At 50.8% G+C, this 20185-nt stretch overlaps 1 protein-coding gene across 22 annotated transcripts; it reads left to right on the top strand.

Annotated features, from left to right (window-relative positions):
• Positions 1-7052: 7052 nt before the first annotated feature.
• On the top strand, positions 7053-19562 carry ATXN2L (ataxin 2 like). 22 transcript variants are annotated; one of them, XM_084882917.1, is made up of 24 exons: positions 7055-7893; positions 9364-9400; positions 9620-9676; positions 9756-9827; positions 10207-10357; positions 10975-11099; positions 11826-11917; positions 12332-12532; positions 13117-13292; positions 13434-13544; positions 14326-14538; positions 14625-14696; positions 14939-15009; positions 15464-15756; positions 15838-15907; positions 16394-16540; positions 16668-16740; positions 16831-17018; positions 17376-17502; positions 17592-17713; positions 17875-18087; positions 18270-18513; positions 18786-18822; positions 19085-19562. In XM_084882917.1, the coding sequence occupies exons 1-23, from the start codon at positions 7592-7594 to the stop codon at positions 18815-18817; spliced, it is 3189 nt and encodes a 1062-aa protein (XP_084739043.1). In that variant the 5' UTR covers positions 7055-7591; the 3' UTR covers positions 18818-18822; positions 19085-19562. The 22 variants fall into 22 exon arrangements, with proteins under 22 accessions (XP_084739034.1, XP_084739035.1, XP_084739043.1 ...); XM_084882916.1 differs by having other exon boundaries at positions 19062-19562; XM_084882903.1 differs by having other exon boundaries at positions 7056-7893; positions 18270-18459.
• Positions 19563-20185: the final 623 nt, after the last annotated feature.

Raw genomic sequence — 20185 nt, 5'->3', positions numbered from 1 at the left:
ATTATTTATACACCCAAGTTCACGGCAGCATTGTTCACAGTAGCCAAAATGTGGCAACTGTCTCTAAGTGGGGGAATGGATAAGCAAAATGTGTTTGCAGCCAAAATGTCCAGGATACAATCCAGAATCACCAGGTGACCACTTCTCAAGGGAAACTTCCATTGACAGTTGCCAACCCATATTAAAACTATAGAGCAGCTATTATTACTGCATGAAATAATATAAAAAAATATTTATGATTCCACTTATATGACATACCTAGAGTATTCAAAATCCTAGAGACAGTACAATGGTGGTTACGAGGGCCTGAAGGGAAGGGAGAATGGCGACTTATTGCTTAATGGGTACAGAACTTCAGTTCTGCAGGATGAAGAGTTCTGGAGATAGATGGTAGTGATAATTGCACAACAATATGAAGGTGCTTAAGACTACAGAAGTTCCAGAGAGATACCTCAGCTGTGTGGCTTGCCACTGAAAACTCGGACTAAACCTCAAGCTCGCCCCCCCTCCCACTACCACCAGCAGCAGCAGCAGAGAGCACCAGAACTGAGAAAGGGGCTCACATGACATCCGGCTGTGAAAAACAGAAGGGTTGCTGTCTGCCAGGGAGAGATGGTTGGAAATGCAGGCACCCTCTTAAAGGGCCAATACACAAAATTTTGTGTGCTAGCCACTCACCTTGGGCTCCAGTAGAGAGAGGGCAGAGTGGGCTGGAGCTGTGTGAGCGTAAGCTAGGGTTGAGGACTGTGGGGTTAGAACTTGGAAAGTAGGCATCCTGGTTTCCTATGCCGAGTCATTCCCTCAAGCTGTGGAGGACACCTTTCTCAGGCAGACCTTTGCTATCCAGGTTCTTTTGGACTGGGGTCAGGCAGTTGCCCAACCCTGTGGAGTGTCTCAGGCCCATTAACTGACTGAGAACAAAAATTAGCCTCCAGGCAGAAGCAATTTCCCCACCTTGGAAAACCTCTCGCCCCCCACCAGTGGACGATAGCCTGAGGCTACTCAGGACTGAATTCAGTCTGCAGGCAGATGGGTCTCTGGAGGCTTCGAATCGTTGTACTAGAGGTTGGGAGGTATAGCATATCTACCTCATACAGAGTCACAAACCCAAATACGCAGCCAAAACAGACAAAAACACAACCCCAAACAAAACAAGAGAATTCTCCAGAAGAGCTAAATACAATGGAGATAATATTATAGATTTCTCAGACATAGATTTCAGAATAATGATGGCAAAGATGTTTAACAGCATGAAAAAAGATACAGTAACTAAGAAGATTGACATAGCACTAATAAAGAACACCATGGAAGGAATACACAGCAGGTTAGAGGAAGACGAGGATTGGATCAGTTCATTAGAAGACGTTAGAAAATGGGACAAAAAAGAAAAAACAAAAACACAGGTGGCCCTAGCTGGTTTGGCTCAATGACTAGAGCGTCAGCCTGTGGACCAAACGGTCCCAGGTTCAATTCCAGTCAGGCGCATGTACCTCAGTTGCAGGCTCCTCCCAAGCATGGGCCTTGGCTAGGGTGTGTGGAGGAGGCAACTAATTAATGTGCTTCTCTCACATTGAAGTTTCTGTCTTTCCCTCTCTCTTCCTCTCTCTAAAAAAAAAAAAAAAAAAAAAAATCAATGGAAAAATATCCTCGGGTGAGGATTAACAAAAAAAAAAAAAAACAGTTTAAGGGAGTTGTGAGACTCCCTTACATGAAATGTAACAATATTCACATAATAGGTGTGCCAGAAGAGAAAGAAGTGAGCAAGGGATAGAGAACATGTTTGAAGAAATGGCAGAAAAACTTTCTAACCTGATGGAGGAAAAAGTCACACAAGCCCAGGAGTTCACGGAGAACCTCAAGCAAGAAGAACCCAAACAGGCCCATTCCTGACGCTTCATAATTAAAATGGCAAAAATTAAAGACAAGCAAGAAAAAAGCAATGTGTTACCTACAAAAGATTCCCCATAAGGCTGTCAGCTGATTTCTCATCCGAAACTATAGGCCAGAAGGGAATGGCATGAAGTATTCAAGGTATTGAAAAGCAGGGATCTGCCAAAACCGGTTTGGCTCAGTGGTAGAGCATCGGTCTACGGACTGAAAGGTCCCGGGTTCGATTCCGATCAAGGGCATGTACGTTGGTTGCGGGCACATCCCCGGTGGGGGGTGTGCAGGAAGCGGCTGATCGATGTTTCTCTCTCATCGATGTTTCTGGTTTTCTACTCCTCTCTCTTCCTCTCTGTGAAAAACTCAATAAAATAAAATAAAAAATTATTTGTTAAAAGTATTACATAAGTCTCCCTTTCCCTCCATTGACCTCTCCCCAGATGCTCCACCCCCCAGCACATTCCCTCATCCGGCTACTCTCTGTGTCCATTGGTTATGCTTATTTGAATGCATACAAGTCCTTAGGTTGATCTCTTGGCCCCTCGACCCCCTACCCTGCCTTCCCTCTTAGGTTGGATAGTCTGTTGGATGCTTCCATGACTCTGGCTCTATTTTTTTTTTTTATTAAATTATTATCTTTGTACATATACTATGGCTCTATTTTTGTTCATCAGTTTATGTTGTTCATTACACATTGTTTTTAAACATCAACTTTTTAAAAATATATATTTTATTGATTTTTTACAGAGAGGGATAGAGAGTTAGAAACACTGATGAGAGAATCATTGATCAGCTGCCTCCTGCACACCCTCTATTGCAACCAAGGTATATGCCCTTGACTGGAATCGAACCTGGGACCTTTCAGTCCACCGGCCAACGCTCTATCCACTGAGCCAAACCAGTTTCAGCGTTCATTACACATTTGTTTTATTTCCCCTTCTTCCTTGCATAAAAGGCAGCATATACTATTGAATTTTGCTTTCTTCATTTAATATGTCATGGAAACTTACTCCATACCAAATCAGTGATATAATTTCTAAATTACATCTAGTAAAACATTTCATTCACTTCCCAGTTGAATGTTTACCAGCCACTGAGCTAGAAACAGACAGGAAAATGAGTAAATACAGTCCTTAGTGACGTTAGCCTCCAGTAGAAACCATGAGTGCTCAGAGAGCTTGGAGAAGGGAGCTAGAGGCAGGATGTTCAAAAGGACTGATGCCTAAGCTGGAAGAGTGAGAGAGCAGGTGAAGAAACAGCACGTGTAGAGGCAGGGTTAAGGGCAAGGCATGTTGTGGAACGGGAAGTTTAATGGGGCTAAAATTTAAAAATTTGAGTGTGGCAGAAACCGGTTTGGCTCAGTGGATAGAGCCTCGGTCTGCGGACCAAAAGGTCCCAGGTTCGATTCCGGTCAAGGGCATGTACATTGGTTGCGGGTACATCCCCGGTGGAGGGTGTGCAGGAGGCAGCTGATCGATGACTCTCTCTCATCGATGTTTCTAACTCTCTATCCTCTCCCTTTCTCTCTGTGAAAAATCAGTAAAATATATTAAAAAAGAATTTGAGTGTGGAAGCAGGGTGTACAAGAGGGAGGCAGAGACGACTACAATCCTGAAGACAGAAGAGAAGCAGTCCAGAGATGGAAGACGCTGACGATGTCTTGCCATAATAGCAGTCAGCAGCTGTGCGTCACTGCAGGTTGCCCAGGACCAAACCAGAGAGGGTTGGACCTGCATCACCACCATTTGTCCAGCATCCAGAACTGAAATATCATTGCTGACATGTACACATAAGGAACTGTTTGACATAGAAATTGGGATTCAAAAGAGCTGTTGGCCCAGAAAGAAACTTACTACAGACTGATTCATTTACCTTTCAGCATAACCATTATCGCTTGTCTCATTTTTTATTCTTACAAGTATATTTCCAGTAGGACATGATCTCACTCATCTAGGGGAAATGGTGAACAACATAGACTGATGAACAAGAACAGACCCAGAGATAAGGAGCCATGGGTCAGACAGTTGGACCTCAAAGGGAGGGTGGGGATAAAGGGGAGAGATCAACCAAAGGACTTGTGTGCACACATATGAGCCCGACCAGTGGTCAAGGACAATAGGGGGGTGGGGGCATGGTGGGGAGGGATGGGGTATTGGAATGGGGGGTTGAGGACAAATATGTGATACCTTAATCAATAAAAATTAAAATTAAAAAATAGCCGAGACCGGTTTGGCTCAATGGATAAAGCGTCGGCTTGGGGACTGAAGGGACCCGGGTTCGATTCCGGTCAAGGGCATGTACCTTGGTTGCGGGCATATCCCCAGTAGGGGGTGTGCAAGAGGCAGCTGATCGATGACTCTCTCTCATCCATGTTTCTAGCTTTCTATCTCTCTCCCTTCCTCTCTGTACAAAATCAATAAAATATATCTTAAAAAATGGCCAAATAAAATGCTATAATTTAAAAAAAATAAAAAAATAAAAAAATAAAAATAAATAAAATTAAAAAATAGAAGAGGGAGGCAGAGATGCCCAGAAGGAGCTGGAGAGGTGGCATGGCACCAGGTGATACAGTTAATGCCAGGAAAAAGCTGGACTGTGTTATTCAGGCATCCAGGAGACATCATCTTCAAAACACCACTCAGATTCATTCACTTCACAAGTATTTTTTAAATATATTTTTATTGATTTCAGATTGGAAGAGAGGTAGAAACATCAATGATGAAAAAGAGTCATTGATTGGCTGCCTCTGCATGCCCCCCATGGGGGATCAAACCGGAAACCCAGGTATGTGCCCTTGACTGGAATTGAACCTGGCACCCTTCAGTCTGCAAGTCAATGCTCTATCCACTGACCCAAACCAGCTAGGGCAGTGGTCAGCAAACTGCGGCTCGCAAGCCACATGCGGCACTTTGGCCCCTTGAGTGTGGCTCTTCCACAAAACACCCCATGCAGGAGCACACGTACAGTGCGATTGAAACTTCATGGCCCATGCGCAGAAGTCGGTTTTCAGCTCTCAAAAGAAATTTCAATCATTGTACTGTTGATATTTGGCTCTGTTGACTAACAAGTTTGCCGACCACTGAGCTAGGGCCACTTCACAAGTATTTAATTGGCTGCCTGCATTGGCCAGGTCCTGCTGAAGGAGCAGTAAGAAGACATAATTCAAGGAACTCTTAGATAAAGTGGGGCAAATGACTGGGCAAACACACAGGGAGACTAACACGCCCGAGGCTAGGAGTGAGGCAGGAGTGAAGGAATACTTTCCAGAGAGAAGGCAGGTTTTTATCCAGGAGTGGGTGCTTGGAGGAGAGGGCTGGAGAAGCGTGCCCATGCTAATTCGCGGAGTGAAGAGACTGAGATAGTAAAAGGTTCCCTGGGACTAAGACCACAGGCCCACCTCCCATTGTCCACAGAGCAATGAGCAATCCATGACTTTACTTTTATTGATTTTATCCTCACCTGAGGATATTTTTCCATTGATCTTTTTTGAGAGGGAGGGAGGAGTAAAGGACATGAGGAGGAACAAACACTGGTGTGACACACACATGGACTGGCTGCCTCCCCACGCCCTACCCGACTCAGATTGAAACTGCAACCCAGACACATGCCCTTGACCAGAATGGAACGTGTGACTCTTCGGTGCTCAGGCAGACTCTCTAACCACTGAGCTCAGCATGAGGGCTTATTCTTATTGATTTTTAGAGAGAGGAAGGGAGGGGACAAACAGTGATCCATTGCCACGAGTAACCCTTTAAAAATACAAATCTGAAATCTTAATTTCATGTAAAAGGCTGCTTTAAGGTTAATGCCTGTCTCTTTAAAAATCTGGTCCCACCTGACTGGTTTGGCTCAGTGGCTAGAGCGTCCACCTGCGGACTGAGGGTCCCGGCTTCGATTCTGGTCAAGGGCATGTACCTTGGTTGTGGGCACATGCCGGAGAGGGGGGGGGGGGGGGGGCCGGTGTGCAGGAGGCAGCTGATTGATGTTTCTCTCTCATCGATGTTTCTAGCTCTCTATCCCTCTCCCTTCCTCTCTGTAAAAACCAATAAAATATATATATATATAAATCTGGTCCCAGATTGCTTACCGCTCCAGTTTTTGTGTTATTGTTTTTTTAACTTCCTCCCTCTTTAATTGTATTTCCTTAGCTCGTCCCATCCTACTCCCCTTGGCTTGGTTAGGTGTTACTCCTATCTGCTTTCATAGTGCCCCGTGCTTCACCTAATGCCACTTGCATTGTCTGAATCTACCACTAGTTTGAATGCTCAGGGCAGAACGTGGGTTTAATTACGGTTGTATACAGAGTATCTAGCCTAACGTCCCAATGCCCAAGTTTAAACGAATGAAGACTGTCCTCACTGCACAGTGAGATGCGGCCTTTTGAACTAGACCCCGGGAGCTTCGTCCTTCAGAGCAATCTATTACTGCAGGTCAAGGGTTCAATCATCCCAGGGCTTGGAGAAACAAGCCACTTAGGTAAGGTGACCGGAGGTCCCGTTTTTTAACAATTTGTCCCGGGGCGCTTTTAAAAAAGTCCCAATTTTTATTTTTTAAACGGGACTTTTTAAAATCACTGAAGTTTAAAGTTATTTAGCATTAGGCATCAATTTATCTGCAAAGACCGGCGTGCTCAAGCTGATACACTTAAAACCCATCTTTAAAAAAAAAAATAGAGAGAGAGAGAGAGAGAGAGCAAGCGCGTCGGCCTGCAGACTGAAGGGTCCCGGTTAGATTCTGGTCAAGGGCATGTACCTTGGTTGCGAGCACATCCCCAGTGGGGGGGTATGAGGGGGGCGGCTGATCGATGTTTCTCTCTCATTGATGTTTCTAACTATCCTTCTCCCTTCCTCTGTAAAAAATCAATAAAAATATATTTCTAAAAAAATAAAAATAAATTAAATAAATTAAAAAAATAGAACCCATCTTTTTTTTTTTTTTTTTAAGCAGATAAGGCCCAAAGTAACTCCTCCTGAAACCTACCAAACCACCCAAGAACAGGAGCTTGTCCAGTCCCTGGATTTTTTTTTCCCCTTTGACCCCGCCCACGGGGCCACAAATGGCGGAAGCACTGCACGCTACGTCGTGACAGCTCACCTACTGCGGAGGCATCTCCGCGCTGCGCCGGCGGCGGGGGCGGGGCGGCCGGCGCTTCCTTCCGGTCGCCGCCGCGGCTCCTCCCCCGCGGCCGCACACGCTCATTGTGGAGCGACCGCGGCGGCAGCCTCTGCAGCTGTTAGAGAACAGAGATCCCAAGTCCTCGGCGCGCGTGAGCGCCCGCGCCGCCCCCTCCCGCTTCCACTCCCACGGCGGGGGGCTCGCGGTCCCCCTTTACCCTCCCCTCCCGCCCCAGCTAACCGCCCGGCCCGCGCGGACTCCACGCCGCCGCCCCTCCCCCTCCGGCGGCTCCCGCCCGCCCGCGCGCTCCTCCTCCCCCCGCCCGGCCCCGGCGACGCGCACGCGCGCCAGCCCGGCTCGCGCCCTCTCGCTTTCCTCCGGCCGCGGGACCCCCTCCCCTTCCGCCTCGCGGCGCTCCCTCGCGCTGCGATCTCCTCTGTCCGCCCCGAGACTGCGGGCCTTCCCCCCCCGCCCGCCAACGGCGGGTCCCCGGCTTCCCGGTCCCCTTCGCTTCCCGCGCTCGGCGGCGGGGGCCCGGCCCCGGCCTCTTCTCCCTCCCTTCCCCCCGATTCCCCTTCCGGACGCTGCCATCATGTTGAAGCCTCAGCCGCCACAGCAGACGTCCCAGCCCCAGCAGCCGCCCCCCGCGCAACAGGCCGTGGCCCGCCGGCCCCCCGGGGGCACCAGCCCTCCCAACGGCGGCCTCCCGGGCCCCCTGGCCTCCGCCTCGGCTCCCCCTGGACCTCCCGCTGCCGCTTCCCCCTGCCTGGGGCCTGCGTCTGCTGCCGGGAGCGGGCTCCGCCGGGGAGCCGAGGGCATCTTGGCGCCGCAGCCGCCGCCACAGCAGCAGCAGCACCAGGAGAGGCCGGGGACAGCGGCCATCGGCAGCGCCAGGTGAGGCGGGTTGGGTTTCGGGGCGCCGGAGCGCAGGCTGCGGGCAGCGGCGGCTCGGTTGCGGCCCGCCGGTCTGGACTTCAGCACCCCGCGCGGGACGGGCTCCCAGCCTGGCCACGTTGGAGGGAGGACGGGGAAGCCCCCCCCTCCCCATGTGGCTGGGGATGGGCCCTGACCGGTCAGGGAAAGAAGGGTCCCCCCACCGCCACCGGGGCATTTAAGGGCCATGCTCGGCGCTCAGCCTAGTTAGGGCTCGCAGCCCTGGCCTCAGGGGCAGGTGGGGCGCACCCCGCTAGCGCGTCGGAATGAGGAGTTGGGGGGGTGAAGAGGTGATGGGAACCCCAGCTCCATTACCACGGAGGGTCTCGCGGTTCCCGGCTTCAGCCAATGGGGAGTCAGCTGCAGGAAGGGGTCCGGGCCGCAGCCAATGAAGGGGGGCGCGCGGCCCGCAGCTTGGCCAATGGGGAGGGAGGGACTTGGAGCGGGTTGCCACCTCCCCCTTCCTCGTCTGGCCAGTAGGAGGGGAGCTGGGGGGCGGGGGGGGGGCGGAAGGAGAGGACGGGGCGGGGAGGTGGGGGGAATTGCGGCCCGGGAGCCTCCAGAGCGCGCGCGCTCTGTGCGTACGTGCGCGTGGGTTCTCTGTCTGGAGAGCCGGGCGTTCAGGAGCCCCAGTGGCAGGGCAGTGGCCGGGAGTGTGCGTGGAGGGGCCCGTGGCTGAGGGCAGACACCGCTCGGGTCCCTCGGTGCACGGGTTAATGCCGCTGAGCGTGGAGGCACACGCAGGCGCAGTGCATCCTGATCGCGGGAGGGGGTATTTTGAAGAGGCCCGTGGGTCTCAGTGCGCAGGCGCAGACCGGGCGAGGCCTCCCGGTGGATACCTTTTGCGGCTGCGCTGTCCCCCCAGCCCCGCCAACGGCCCCCTCACCACCCTCCTCAACCGCCGGTTACATCAGCCAGCGAGGAGCGGGGTCATCAGACCATTGACGACCCTCTCGGAGCGGGTGACTGGCTGAATGAGTCAGGAGGCCGAGAAGGTGGTTGTAGACGGTCTACCGTCCTCCCAGGAATCGGGGTGCAAGGCCCAGAAAGGGATTGTCTTTTCTGTTGGGGAGGTAATGTGCCTGGGCTAGGTACTTCCGGGTCTGTGCTCCCTGAGCTCCGCTCTTCCCTCTGAGATGGGTTATTATCTGATGCCATAGCAATGGTCTCGGAAGGGTGCGTGCAGCCTTGGCCCCTTGGAGAAAGGGAGACAGCGGTTGTTGGTTGAATTCTATCATGAGATGTGTCTAGTGGTTTATAATATCTGTGCCTCTTTCCTCTATAAGGTGCAAGTTTGAAAATCTTGATGAATTTATCCTAGATCAGCATTTTCACAGTGTGTGTGATTCTAGGCTACCAAGCCCTTTGAAATTAATTGTGTAAGGGGGATTGAACAGATTTCAATAACTAGTTTTTTATTTCCTCTTACAGGGGACAAAGCACTGGGAAGGGACCCCCACAATCACCGGTGAGTTGCCCCTCCCCCCCCCCCCAAAGGTACAGAGACCTAAAGGGTGCATTTGTATGAATATAGGATTGATTAGGTACAGAATTAGTTGGGTAGGCTCAGGAGGGCAAGGAGGGGGCCAGCTCATACAAGGTGGGTGGGAGTACGGAAGTGCAGATTTTTAGAAGGTAGGTGAGATGTTGACTGGCTATTTATTTCTCCCTCCTATGTTACTGACAGGTATTTGAGGGTGTCTACAACAATTCCAGAATGCTGCATTTCCTTACGGCTGTTGTGGTAAGTGGGTACCTAACCTCTAGGTTGTTTGAGGGATGCCATGCATCTGTTTGATTTCTTATTTTTCACACTTTCCTAGGGCTCCACTTGTGATGTAAAGGTGAAGAATGGTACCACCTATGAAGGTATCTTCAAGACCCTGAGCTCAAAGGTCAGTGTACTTAGTTAAATTCACTGATTTTTGGAGTTGTGTGGAAGGAGGGAGAATGAAGAAGGTTCATTGAAGATGTGGATTGAGTGGTGTTGGACATTGTGGCTGTTAACTCATTTCTTCCGGCTTGCGCTGGATTTCAGTGCTGCAAGCAATGAAGGGCATAGGTCTAAAATTTGAGGGCTGGATACTTTAATGTAAAAATTTAAAGAGTAAAATTTTAATTTGGGGACTTTTGCTACGTTCTGTGGCTGATACTGAGTGTTATGCATGATGTTGGGAAGTTTAGGAAGCTAAAGAGAAAAATAGTCATATTTGCCTTCATGCTTCTTGATATTGACCTTGGGTGTTGGAAATGGGACTTTTTTTTTTTTTTTAGTTTGAACTGGCAGTAGACGCTGTGCACCGGAAAGCATCTGAGCCAGTAGGTGGCCCTCGTCGGGAAGACATTGTGGACACCATGGTGTTTAAGCCAAGTGATGTCATGCTTGTCCATTTCCGAAACGTTGACTTCAATTATGCCACTAAAGGTATTCCATGCTCTTATGTCAAACCCACTCTGGGAGGGGAGAGCTGAGAGCAGTGGCATGATGCTGAGCCGCTCCCATAACCGTCCATTTTATCATCTTGCTTTCTGAGGAAGATGACTGGATTTTTTTGAGAGTGTGTCTTAATATGTAAGATAATATGGGACAAATTTGGCCTGTGTTGTGGCTCTTCCTGTTTGCTTTATTTTAAACTCCTTGCTGCTTATGAACTTACTAAGATGATAATTTTTTAAAATATATTTTATTGTTGTCTTTTTTTTACAGAGAGGAAGGGAGAGGGATAGAATTAGAAACATCGTTGAGAGAGAAACATCGATCAGCTGCCTCTTGCACACCTCCTTCTGGGGATGTGCCCACAACCAAGGTATATGCCCTTGACCTGAATTGAACCTGGGACCCTTGAGTCTGCAGGCCGCCACTCTATCCACTGAGCCAAACCGGTTTTGGCTAAGATGATAATTTTTATGCTGTGTCTACCCAACCCCCAACCGTGGCACACATAAACTTTTCTTTGCTTTTGAACAATTTATGGAAAGGGGGGATTGGGAAAAGCCTGTGAGATATCACATGATTCCTGATCTTCATCTCTGCGCCCACAGACAAGTTCACTGATTCAGCCATTGCCATGAACTCGAAGGTGAATGGGGAGCACAAAGAGAAGGTGCTTCAGCGCTGGGAGGGTGGCGACAGCAACAGTGATGATTACGACCTCGAGTCTGACATGGTATAGTCTCCTTCCCCAAGACCCTGAGAGCTGGCAGCTCTGCTGCCCGGGGGTTACTGGCTCCACTGTCGTTCTTGGAACTGGGTTGCTTCGGGGGAGGGGGGTCATTTACTCTTGCCCATTCATGACATCAGATTCCAAATGGAAAGGCACAGAACCTAACAAGATACCTGTTCTCTCACCATCTGTGATTGACAATCGTTAATATTTGCTTCAAGTCAACTTAGCACAAAGTATAGGCAAGAGTGAGTACTGTGTAGGCACATTTCCAAAGAAACAGCTACTGTACTTTGAATCATTTAAAATGCTTGTGAGAATTGCTGTTTAATTTGTACAACAATTTCCTTTTCCTGCTGTTTTTGAATGTTTCGTGTCGCTCCGTAGATCTAGTTTATTGCTTTTAACTTGTGTACTGTTCTACTTATGAACCTATCTATGAACATCCAAACTGTGTTTCTCTGTTCCCCTACTGATTGGTACTTGTCATTATAGTTGCCTTATCGAATTTTTAGAACATGCACATATACCAAAATTTCTCTGCGATATAGACCTGAAAATTGATTTCTTAGATTTTATGACTTCAGTTTTACTAGTTATTGCCAGTTTGTAGTTCTAGTTGGTATTCTCACCAGCCTTGTCCCAATTTTTCCACTTCTGGCGTGGGGAGGTTTTAAATTTTCAGTCCGGTGGAAAATGATCGGTCCTTGTCGCTCTCCTTGCTCCTAGTCCAACGGATGGGACCCCAACGAAATGTTCAGGTTCAACGAGGAGAACTACGGTGTGAAGACCACCTATGACAGCAGCCTCTCGTCCTACACGTGAGTCTCCGCACTCCCCACGCGGCGCAGTTTGAGGCGTGGCGTCACCAACGGGAGGGGCAGGTCTCTAGGGGGCACGTGGCTTTTGCATGCTTTTCTGGATGTTTGGATTGCCCTCTCCCCACTCCTGTTATATCTTGTGAACTGCTTTCAAAAATTTGCTTTTAATCTTGATTCCAGGCCACCTCCTGGGTAAAATTAACTGCTTGCCCATCTGTCCACACTTTTCTTCTAGAACTTAAAATGCACTTTATGTGTTTTCAGTGTCCCCTAGCATCATAGATGCCTTGCTGCTCTGCCTGGGACTTAGGATGCCCATTAAATTTGTGCTGGGTTGTGATAGGACTGATAGACATTTTTTCTTTTTTTCCCTTTTGTCCCCTGGCGCTGGGTGGTCTCTGGTGGTCTTCTCAGGGTGCCCTTAGAGAAGGACAACTCGGAAGAGTTTCGCCAGCGGGAGCTGCGCGCCGCCCAGCTGGCCCGGGAGATTGAGTCGAGCCCCCAGTACCGCCTGCGGATCGCCATGGAGAACGACGACGGCCGCACGGAGGAGGAGAAGCACAGTGCGGTGCAGCGGCAGGGCTCCGGCCGGGAGAGCCCCAGCCTGGCGTCCAGGTAACCCGGCAGCCTGGAGGTGTGGGCCCCACTCCATCGATGGGCCAAGAGTTTTGTACACTTGTTTGAGCCTCCCAATTATTATTTTAGGAGATTAAAATGTAGAGTGGTTAAGTGCTTTACCCAGAATAACAAGGCTAAAGTTAGAAAAAGATTTTTGTTTCTGAATTTTGATACATATTCTTTCTCTTTTTTCTCTGCATATTCATCTATATGTATCTCTTATTCCTCCCTTTGTGAAAATAGAATCAAACTGTACGTGATGATCTGCATCTTGTAAAAGATGCACCTTGACCTACTATGTGGTACTGCTTTTCTCATAGGACAGGGGTGGAGAATTATGGAATATTAGCCTGGTTGGTTGGGGTAGGGTTGATAAAATGTAAGGTCGTAAGCCTGTAGCCACAGAACATTTAACTAGGACAGATCTTCAAGTGGTTGTGTGTGTGTGTGTGTGTGTGTGTGTGTGTGTGTGTGTGTGTGTTGGGTGGAAGGTGGTCTTTAGAAGGAAGGGCTTCATCTTTCCAAAGTGTGTGGATTTTGTGGCTACTTGACCTCATTTGAACTCTTCCCTCCACCCCCAGGGAAGGAAAGTATATCCCTCTACCCCAGCGAGTTCGGGAAGGTCCCCGGGGAGGAGTTCGATGCAATAGTTCTCGGGGCGGCCGACCTGGCCTTAGCTCTTTGCCACCCCGTGGTCCTCACCATCTTGACAATAGCAGCCCTGGCCCCGGTTCTGAGACACGTGGTATTAATGGAGGTGAGTGGTGAAGCATACTTGGGGGGACAGGGAAGGATAATTAATTGAAAGGAATGGGTTGGAAGGATAATGGATTTGTGGTAAAGTAATAACAGGTACTCTCCCTCTTTTTTTTCCCACCTTTAAAAAAAAAAAATACAGGCCCTTCCCGCATGTCCCCTAAAGCACAGCGGCCTGTGAGAGGTGCCAAGACTCTGTCTTCACCCAGCAGCAGGCCTTCTGGAGAAGCTTCTGTCCCACCGCCGCCTGCAGGTAAAGCCAGCCTGTCACAGGAAGTGATGGGAGGAGTTTGTAGAAATACAAATGTCGGTGGTTGGAATACTGGGCTCGGAGACAGTTCAAGATGTAAAAAGCATTTTGAAAGATTTGGGTTTATACTTTTTAGCAAAGAATTTTTCAGTTTCCCTCATGCAGAAACCCCAATATAGTGATTTGTGGGTGTGTCTGGCTGGCAGATAATTTGGTTTAAATTAGTTGCCAACACTTAAAAATAGGGGAAATAAGAAAATTTCTAATTTTCTTGAAGTACAGGAAGTTCTGCCAACACTGATCTGTCCTTTTGTTGTTGTTGTTAATCCTCACCCGAGGATATTTTTCCATTGATTTCTAGAGAAGTGGAAGGGAGAGGGAGAGACACAAAGACAGAAACATCAATGCGAGAGACACACATCAATTGGTTGCCTCCCACACACACCTTGTCTGGGCTGGGGATTGAGCCTGTAACCAAGGTATGTGCCCTTGACCAGTATCAAACCTGGGACCCTTAGGTCTGCAGGCCAGTGCTCTGTCCATGAGCCACACCGGTGGAGGCAACACTGACCTCTCGCTGCATGGCTGCAGGTGTCCGGACTGAGTCACGACTGCTCTTTTTGAGTCTTTCGTGGTGCCCATGAGGCCATCTCACCTGCTTTGCCCTCCTAGGCATTTAGGTCTGTGGACTTGTATAGAAAAGGGGGGGGGGTAAACTTTTCTTGGTGTTTTTAGTAAGTCCTTTGTACCCATTGATAATTGACCAGCAGTAACGATTGTGCAGCTTTCCCTTTTCTTCCAGTGGGCCGGATGTACCCCCCACGCTCTCCCAAGTCAGCTGCCCCTGCCCCAGTCTCAGCTTCCTGTCCTGAGCCTCCCATTGGCTCGGCAGTACCAACCTCTTCAGCTTCCATCCCTGTGACGTCATCAGTTGTGGATCCTGGAGTAGGTTCCACCTCCCCAGCTTCTCCAAAGATCTCACTGGCCCCCACGGATGGTAAGAGCCAGATGGTTCGGGGCTGTGGGCAGTGTGAAGTGTGGTTCTGGGGAAAGACCCTCAGTTGTCTGTCTCCTCTTGCTCAGTAAAAGATCTCGTCGCCAAGGACCCTGGCAGAACTCTGGAATCCCAGGAGCTGTCCCGGTTAGCTGGGAAAGGTGAGGATTGGTTTTGGTTTTTCTTCTCTCTCTTTCTGCCAAAGTATAATGGCCCTTTGATTAGGAGAGCATTTCAATTAGAAAGTTGTTAGAACTCAAAAACAATGTCTATTCAAAACAAAACAAGAACAGTCTATTAGGCCTTGGATTCTTCTGTTTAGATTTTTATGCTGGGCTACTGGCGCTGTGTAGCCACCTTTGGGAAAGAAATGTATATATTCTCTCTTCACTGTTTCTCGTAGTGCCTGGCCTTCAGAATGAACAGAAACGCTTTCAACTGGAAGAACTGAGGAAGTTTGGGGCCCAATTTAAGGTGAGAGACGTGTGGGAATGAATTCTAGGATGTTAACAGGATGAAGGTGAAGTGGGTCTGGGCAACTTAAAGAAGAGGCACAGGGCCGAAACCGGATTGGCTCAGTGGATAGAGTGTCGGCCTGGGGACTGAAAGGTCCCAGGTTCGATTCCGGTCAAGGGCGTGTACCTTGGTTGCAGGCACATTCCCAGTGGGGGGTGAGCAAGAGGCAGCTGATCAGTGATTCTCTCCCATCGATGTTTCTAACTCTCTATCCTTCTCTCTTCCTCTCTGTAAAAAATCAGTATTTTATATTTATATATATATATATATATATATATATGTATTTTTTCTATTTTTCTTTTTTAAAGAAGAGGCACAGGACTAGGTGGGATGGAAGAGATGAGAGAAAGGGTGAAAGAAGCAAGGCCTGGGGTCTGGACCGGTGTTCTATGTGTGGTTTTTCTCCTTCCAGCTTCAGCCCAGTAGCTCTCCTGAGACCTGCCTGGATCCTTTTCCTCCCCGGATCTTAAAGGAGGAGGTCAAAGGGAAGGAGAAGGAAGTTGATGGTCTATTGACCTCAGAGCCCATGGGGTCCCCGGTCTCCAAGACGGAGTCCTTATTGGATAAGGAGGACAAGCCACCCCTGCCATCAGCAGGAGGCACGGAGGGGCCAGATCAGCTCCCACCACCTTGCCCGAGCCAAACTGGCAGCCCCCCGGTGGGCCTCATCAAGGGAGATGACAAGGATGAGAGCCCTGTTGCCGAGTGAGTTGGGTGGGGAGATGGGTGGGTGTCAGGGGTGATGAGGGGCAAGCCGTGAGGATTTACTCTGCTTTTGTCTCGTAGACAAGTGAAGAAATCGACATTGAATCCTAATGCCAAGGAGTTCAATCCTGCAAAGCCTCTGCTGTCTGTGGTGAGATGGGGTGGCCTCTCCATAAAGGACACTTGAGAATGGGGAGAGCGCTTGCCACCAGGCAGAAGATGTGTGAAAGTGTGTAGGCTGATTTAGGAAAAACAGACCAATTTCAGGCTGGTGGCAAAGGATCGTGATGTCCGACAAGTATTGATTTGTTTCTCTCTGATACTTACCATTTGGCTCAGGGAATGTCTGAGTGTGGTAGTTATGAGCATGAGCTTCGTTTGGACTCACTGACTTGGCTTAAACCCCTGTACTTTCCTATAAGTGTTGTGATCTTGGACAAGCCACTTACCCTACCTCCCTGCTTCAGTGTGTCTGCCTCATAGGGTTTACGTGAGGCTTAATCAAAAGAGAGAGTAGAATGTGTTTGGCACACAATACTCCATCCATAAATGTTGTTGCTGTATAGGCAAGGGGGCTGCTATGAGTAATAGAAAAATCATGAGATATTTTATACACGTCCTCCCTTGTCTCTTGCAGAATAAATCCACAAGTACCCCAACTTCTCCGGGGCCCCGGACTCACTCTACTCCCTCCATCCCGGTGCTGACAGCAGGCCAGAGTGGGCTGTACAGCCCCCAGTACATTTCCTACATACCTCAGATCCACATGGGACCAGCTGTTCAGGTACGAGAAGGGGTTCGCTGGGACCAGGGTGTAAGAGGTTTGGTTGGGCTGGCAGAGGGACCGGGTCAGACCTGTTCTGGGCATTTGTAAGCTGGTCATTCAGCCTTACGTGCCTTACTGTCCCTAGGCACCTCAGATGTATCCATATCCTGTATCCAACTCAGTGCCTGGACAGCAGGGCAAGTACCGGGGAGCAAAAGGTGAGCAGGGTCGGGAGGAGCAGCCAGGGCTGCCCAGTGCCTCCTGGCAGATGGAGCTTGAGCTCTGCACTGTTTTTCCCCTGCCCCCAGGCTCCCTGCCTCCCCAGCGCTCGGACCAACACCAGCCTGCCTCAGCCCCTCCAATGATGCAGGCTGCCGCTGCTGCTGGCCCACCTCTGGTGGCTGCCACACCTTACTCTTCCTACATCCCCTACAACCCACAGCAGTTCCCAGGCCAGCCCGCCATGATGCAGCCCATGGCCCACTATCCCTCTCAGGTGACTGAAGCGCGGGAGGGACGGGAGGGTGCAGAGGCCTTGCTAGAGATCCATCTCCACGTCCCAGGCAGAGGAGCTGGGTGAGGGAGGCAGTGATCTGGGTGGTGGTGCCAGGCTGGGGATTCAGTCCTGGTCTGGTAGGATCTGTTGCAAGGCACCTAAGACCCAAGCCCCAGACAAATAAAAATTAAAGGACAGCCACCACCCACGCCTTCACTAAAGTGTCAGTGAAACAGCACCTACGCAGTTAAGTTATTGGTGAATGTCCAGCAAGGTAGTGGGACGAGGCCAGAGCATTGCTGTGCAGAGGTTATGCCTTCCAAGTCCTTCGCTGACCATTTCTCTTTGCCGATCCAGCCGGTGTTTGCCCCCATGCTTCAAAGCAACCCACGCATGCTGACGTCGGGGAGCCATCCCCCGGCCATCGTGTCGTCCTCCGGCCCTCAGTTCCCTTCAGAGCAGCCCACCCCCCAAGCCCTTTATGGTGAGTTCTGTACCCTCTCCCTCCAGGCTGTGCTCCCCAGTCCCCTCCAATGTGCTCAGCACTGATTATCTCTCTCCTTCCATCTGTAGCCACTGTCCACCAGTCCTATCCACACCATGCCACGCAGCTCCATGCCCACCAGCCGCAGCCGGCCACCACGCCTACGGGGAGCCAGCCACAGTCCCAGCATGCGGCCCCCAGTCCTGTCCAGGTGCTTGCCGTGGGGGAGCTGAGCGGTCGGGGCAGGAGTTGGGGGCTGAAGGAGAGTGGTAGAGCTTGGGGTATTTCCCCAGCGGTGAGGGTTAGGGGTCAGTGGGTGGAAGGCCTGGGTATCGGAGTGAGTGGCGCTTAACCTTTCCCTCCCCCTGACAGCACCAGGCAGGGCAGGCCCCACACCTGGGCAGTGGACAGCCACAGCAGAATCTGTACCACCCAGGGGCCCTGACAGGCACGCCTCCTTCTCTGCCACCGGGACCTTCTGCCCAGTCCCCTCAGAGCAGCTTCCCCCAACCAGCTGCTGTGTATGCCATCCATGCCCACCAGCAGCTGCCCCACGGCTTCACCAACATGGCCCATGTTACCCAGGTAAGAACTCAAGGACCCAGCTTTGTCTGGGTCTGTTTTGCCATGAGGACCTTGGCCGCGAGACTGTCCCATTCCTGAGTCCCTGGTGCCGGGCTGCCTCTGCGTCACGCTCCGGACGCTGGGATTCTTGGCGCCTTTGTCAGGCTTCTGTGGCGCCCCTAACTGCTCTCTGTTTTCTGCAGGCCCATGTCCAAACTGGAATCACAGCAGCCCCGCCCCCTCACCCTGGGGCTCCCCACCCGCCCCAGGTGATGCTGCTGCACCCACCCCAGAGCCATGGGGGACCCCCCCAAGGCGCAGTGCCCCAGAGTGGGGTGCCTGCACTCTCAGCTTCCACACCCTCACCCTACCCCTACATCGGACACCCCCAAGGTGAGCAGCCTGGCCAGGCGCCTGGATTTCCAGGAGGAGCCGATGACAGGATTCGTGAGTTCTCGTTAGCTGGGGGAATTTGGCATGGACGAGCTGATGGGCTGCAGGTGGGGCAGGATGCACGGGTTCTGGGTGGGGAGTGAGGGGTCTTGGAGGCAGGGCTGTCCCACAGGGCGCCTGCCGACCTGCACCTGTCTGTGAAGTATGTAGGGTGGGCAGAAGCCACAGTCGCCGCCGCCAGGGGCTTGCTCCTGGCTCTGTCCTTTGCTTCCCTCCGTCCTCGCTCAGTTGTGATCCAGCAGCCCCCCTCCCCACTGCCTCCCCAGCTCTCAGTGACCCCGACTGCCTCCTGACTTAGCCGAGGTAAGGTCAGCGCAGCAGACAGGGCCAGGCTGGGGTGTGGGGGGCTGAGCTGGGCACACAGTAAGGGCTCTGGCTCACTGGGAAACAGTGTTTGATTTGTGCTTCTGACAGCCCCATGACACACCTTGAGGAGGCCGCTCCTACCCACTCCCCCACACCCCACACTGGACGGCATTGGATGAAGGGACAGCTGCTTGGGTTCTAATGCTCCTGCTCTCTTCTCTTTCCCCTCCAACCAGTTCAATCTCATCCCTCCCAGCAGCTCCCCTTCCACCCCCCGGGGAACTGAAGATTGTCCTGGCCGCGACCTGAGACCTCCATGAGTGGAGGGAAGAGTGATCTCTATGTCTCTTCCCCCAGCAGCTCGGACCAGTCCCAGCTCCCCACCCCCGCCCCTTTCCCCGGGGGAGCTGGGGAATTCCTGCCAAGCACCTTGAATGGGAGAGGCCTCAAAGTGGGTGGGCCAGGTCCAGCGGGGGTGGGGGGGTTCCTGCTCTGCCCCTGCCCCATCCCCACCCCATCTTGCCCTCCCATCCTCTATCCCCCACTGGAGACGGAAGATCTTTTATTTTCTATTATTTATATGTCAGACTTGGGCCCCCTGTTCTTTCTTCCCCATTAACTCGAGTGACCTGCCTGAGAGACACATGCCCCACACGGATGGTTGGACAAGGACTTTTACTTTTTATTACATAAAAATATAAAAAAAATTAAAAAAATAAAATTTTAAACTAACTTAACCTGCCTGAAGTTTACTTTTTGGAGAATAGAGTTAAGATTGTGGCCATCAGTCTTAAACGTGGCGTGACGTGGTTGCCAAGGTGGGCCCTTCAGCCTGAGGATGCTGCCCCTCTGGCTCTACTGCTGTAAGGTCCCCCAAGTTCTCTCACCTCCACATTGGTCCTCTTGAAGTACATCTGACTGACACTCAGTGTGTTTGGCCACTGGAAATAAAGTTTGACTGGTGAGTGGTCTTGGGTATGGGTGAGACCTATGAAAATGAAGTTGCAGTGGGGAAAGGGGAGAGGGCCAGGTTATGGGGAATTGGAGCTAAACTAGGACAAGAACCAAGCATGGGATGTAGAGAAATCAGGCTTCAGATGTTTGGGGATTTTTTTTGTTCAGGCATCAGTAGGAATTCTTTTTTACCTGGCCTTGGTTTTGTCTGTGAAAAAGAAATTATTTCACTCTTAGGGAATTACAAGGACTGGTGCTTAATTGTAGGCAGGGTAATTTCAGCTTTGAGCAAAGCCAGAGAAAATTGGCTAGGACTGGGAGAGGAAGAATGAAGATGAGATATTGGGAAAGAATTCCCAGGATCTGAAACCTGGTGGGCATGGGGGTGGAGAGGAAGTTTTGAGGT

Source organism: Pipistrellus hanaki (genome assembly GCF_964339955.1).
Source record: "Pipistrellus hanaki genome assembly, chromosome: 4".
Classification (NCBI taxonomy): Eukaryota; Metazoa; Chordata; class Mammalia; order Chiroptera; family Vespertilionidae; genus Pipistrellus; species Pipistrellus hanaki.
The sequence above is the reverse complement of the archived record's forward strand: the minus strand, read 5'-3'. Positions and strand labels throughout refer to the sequence as shown.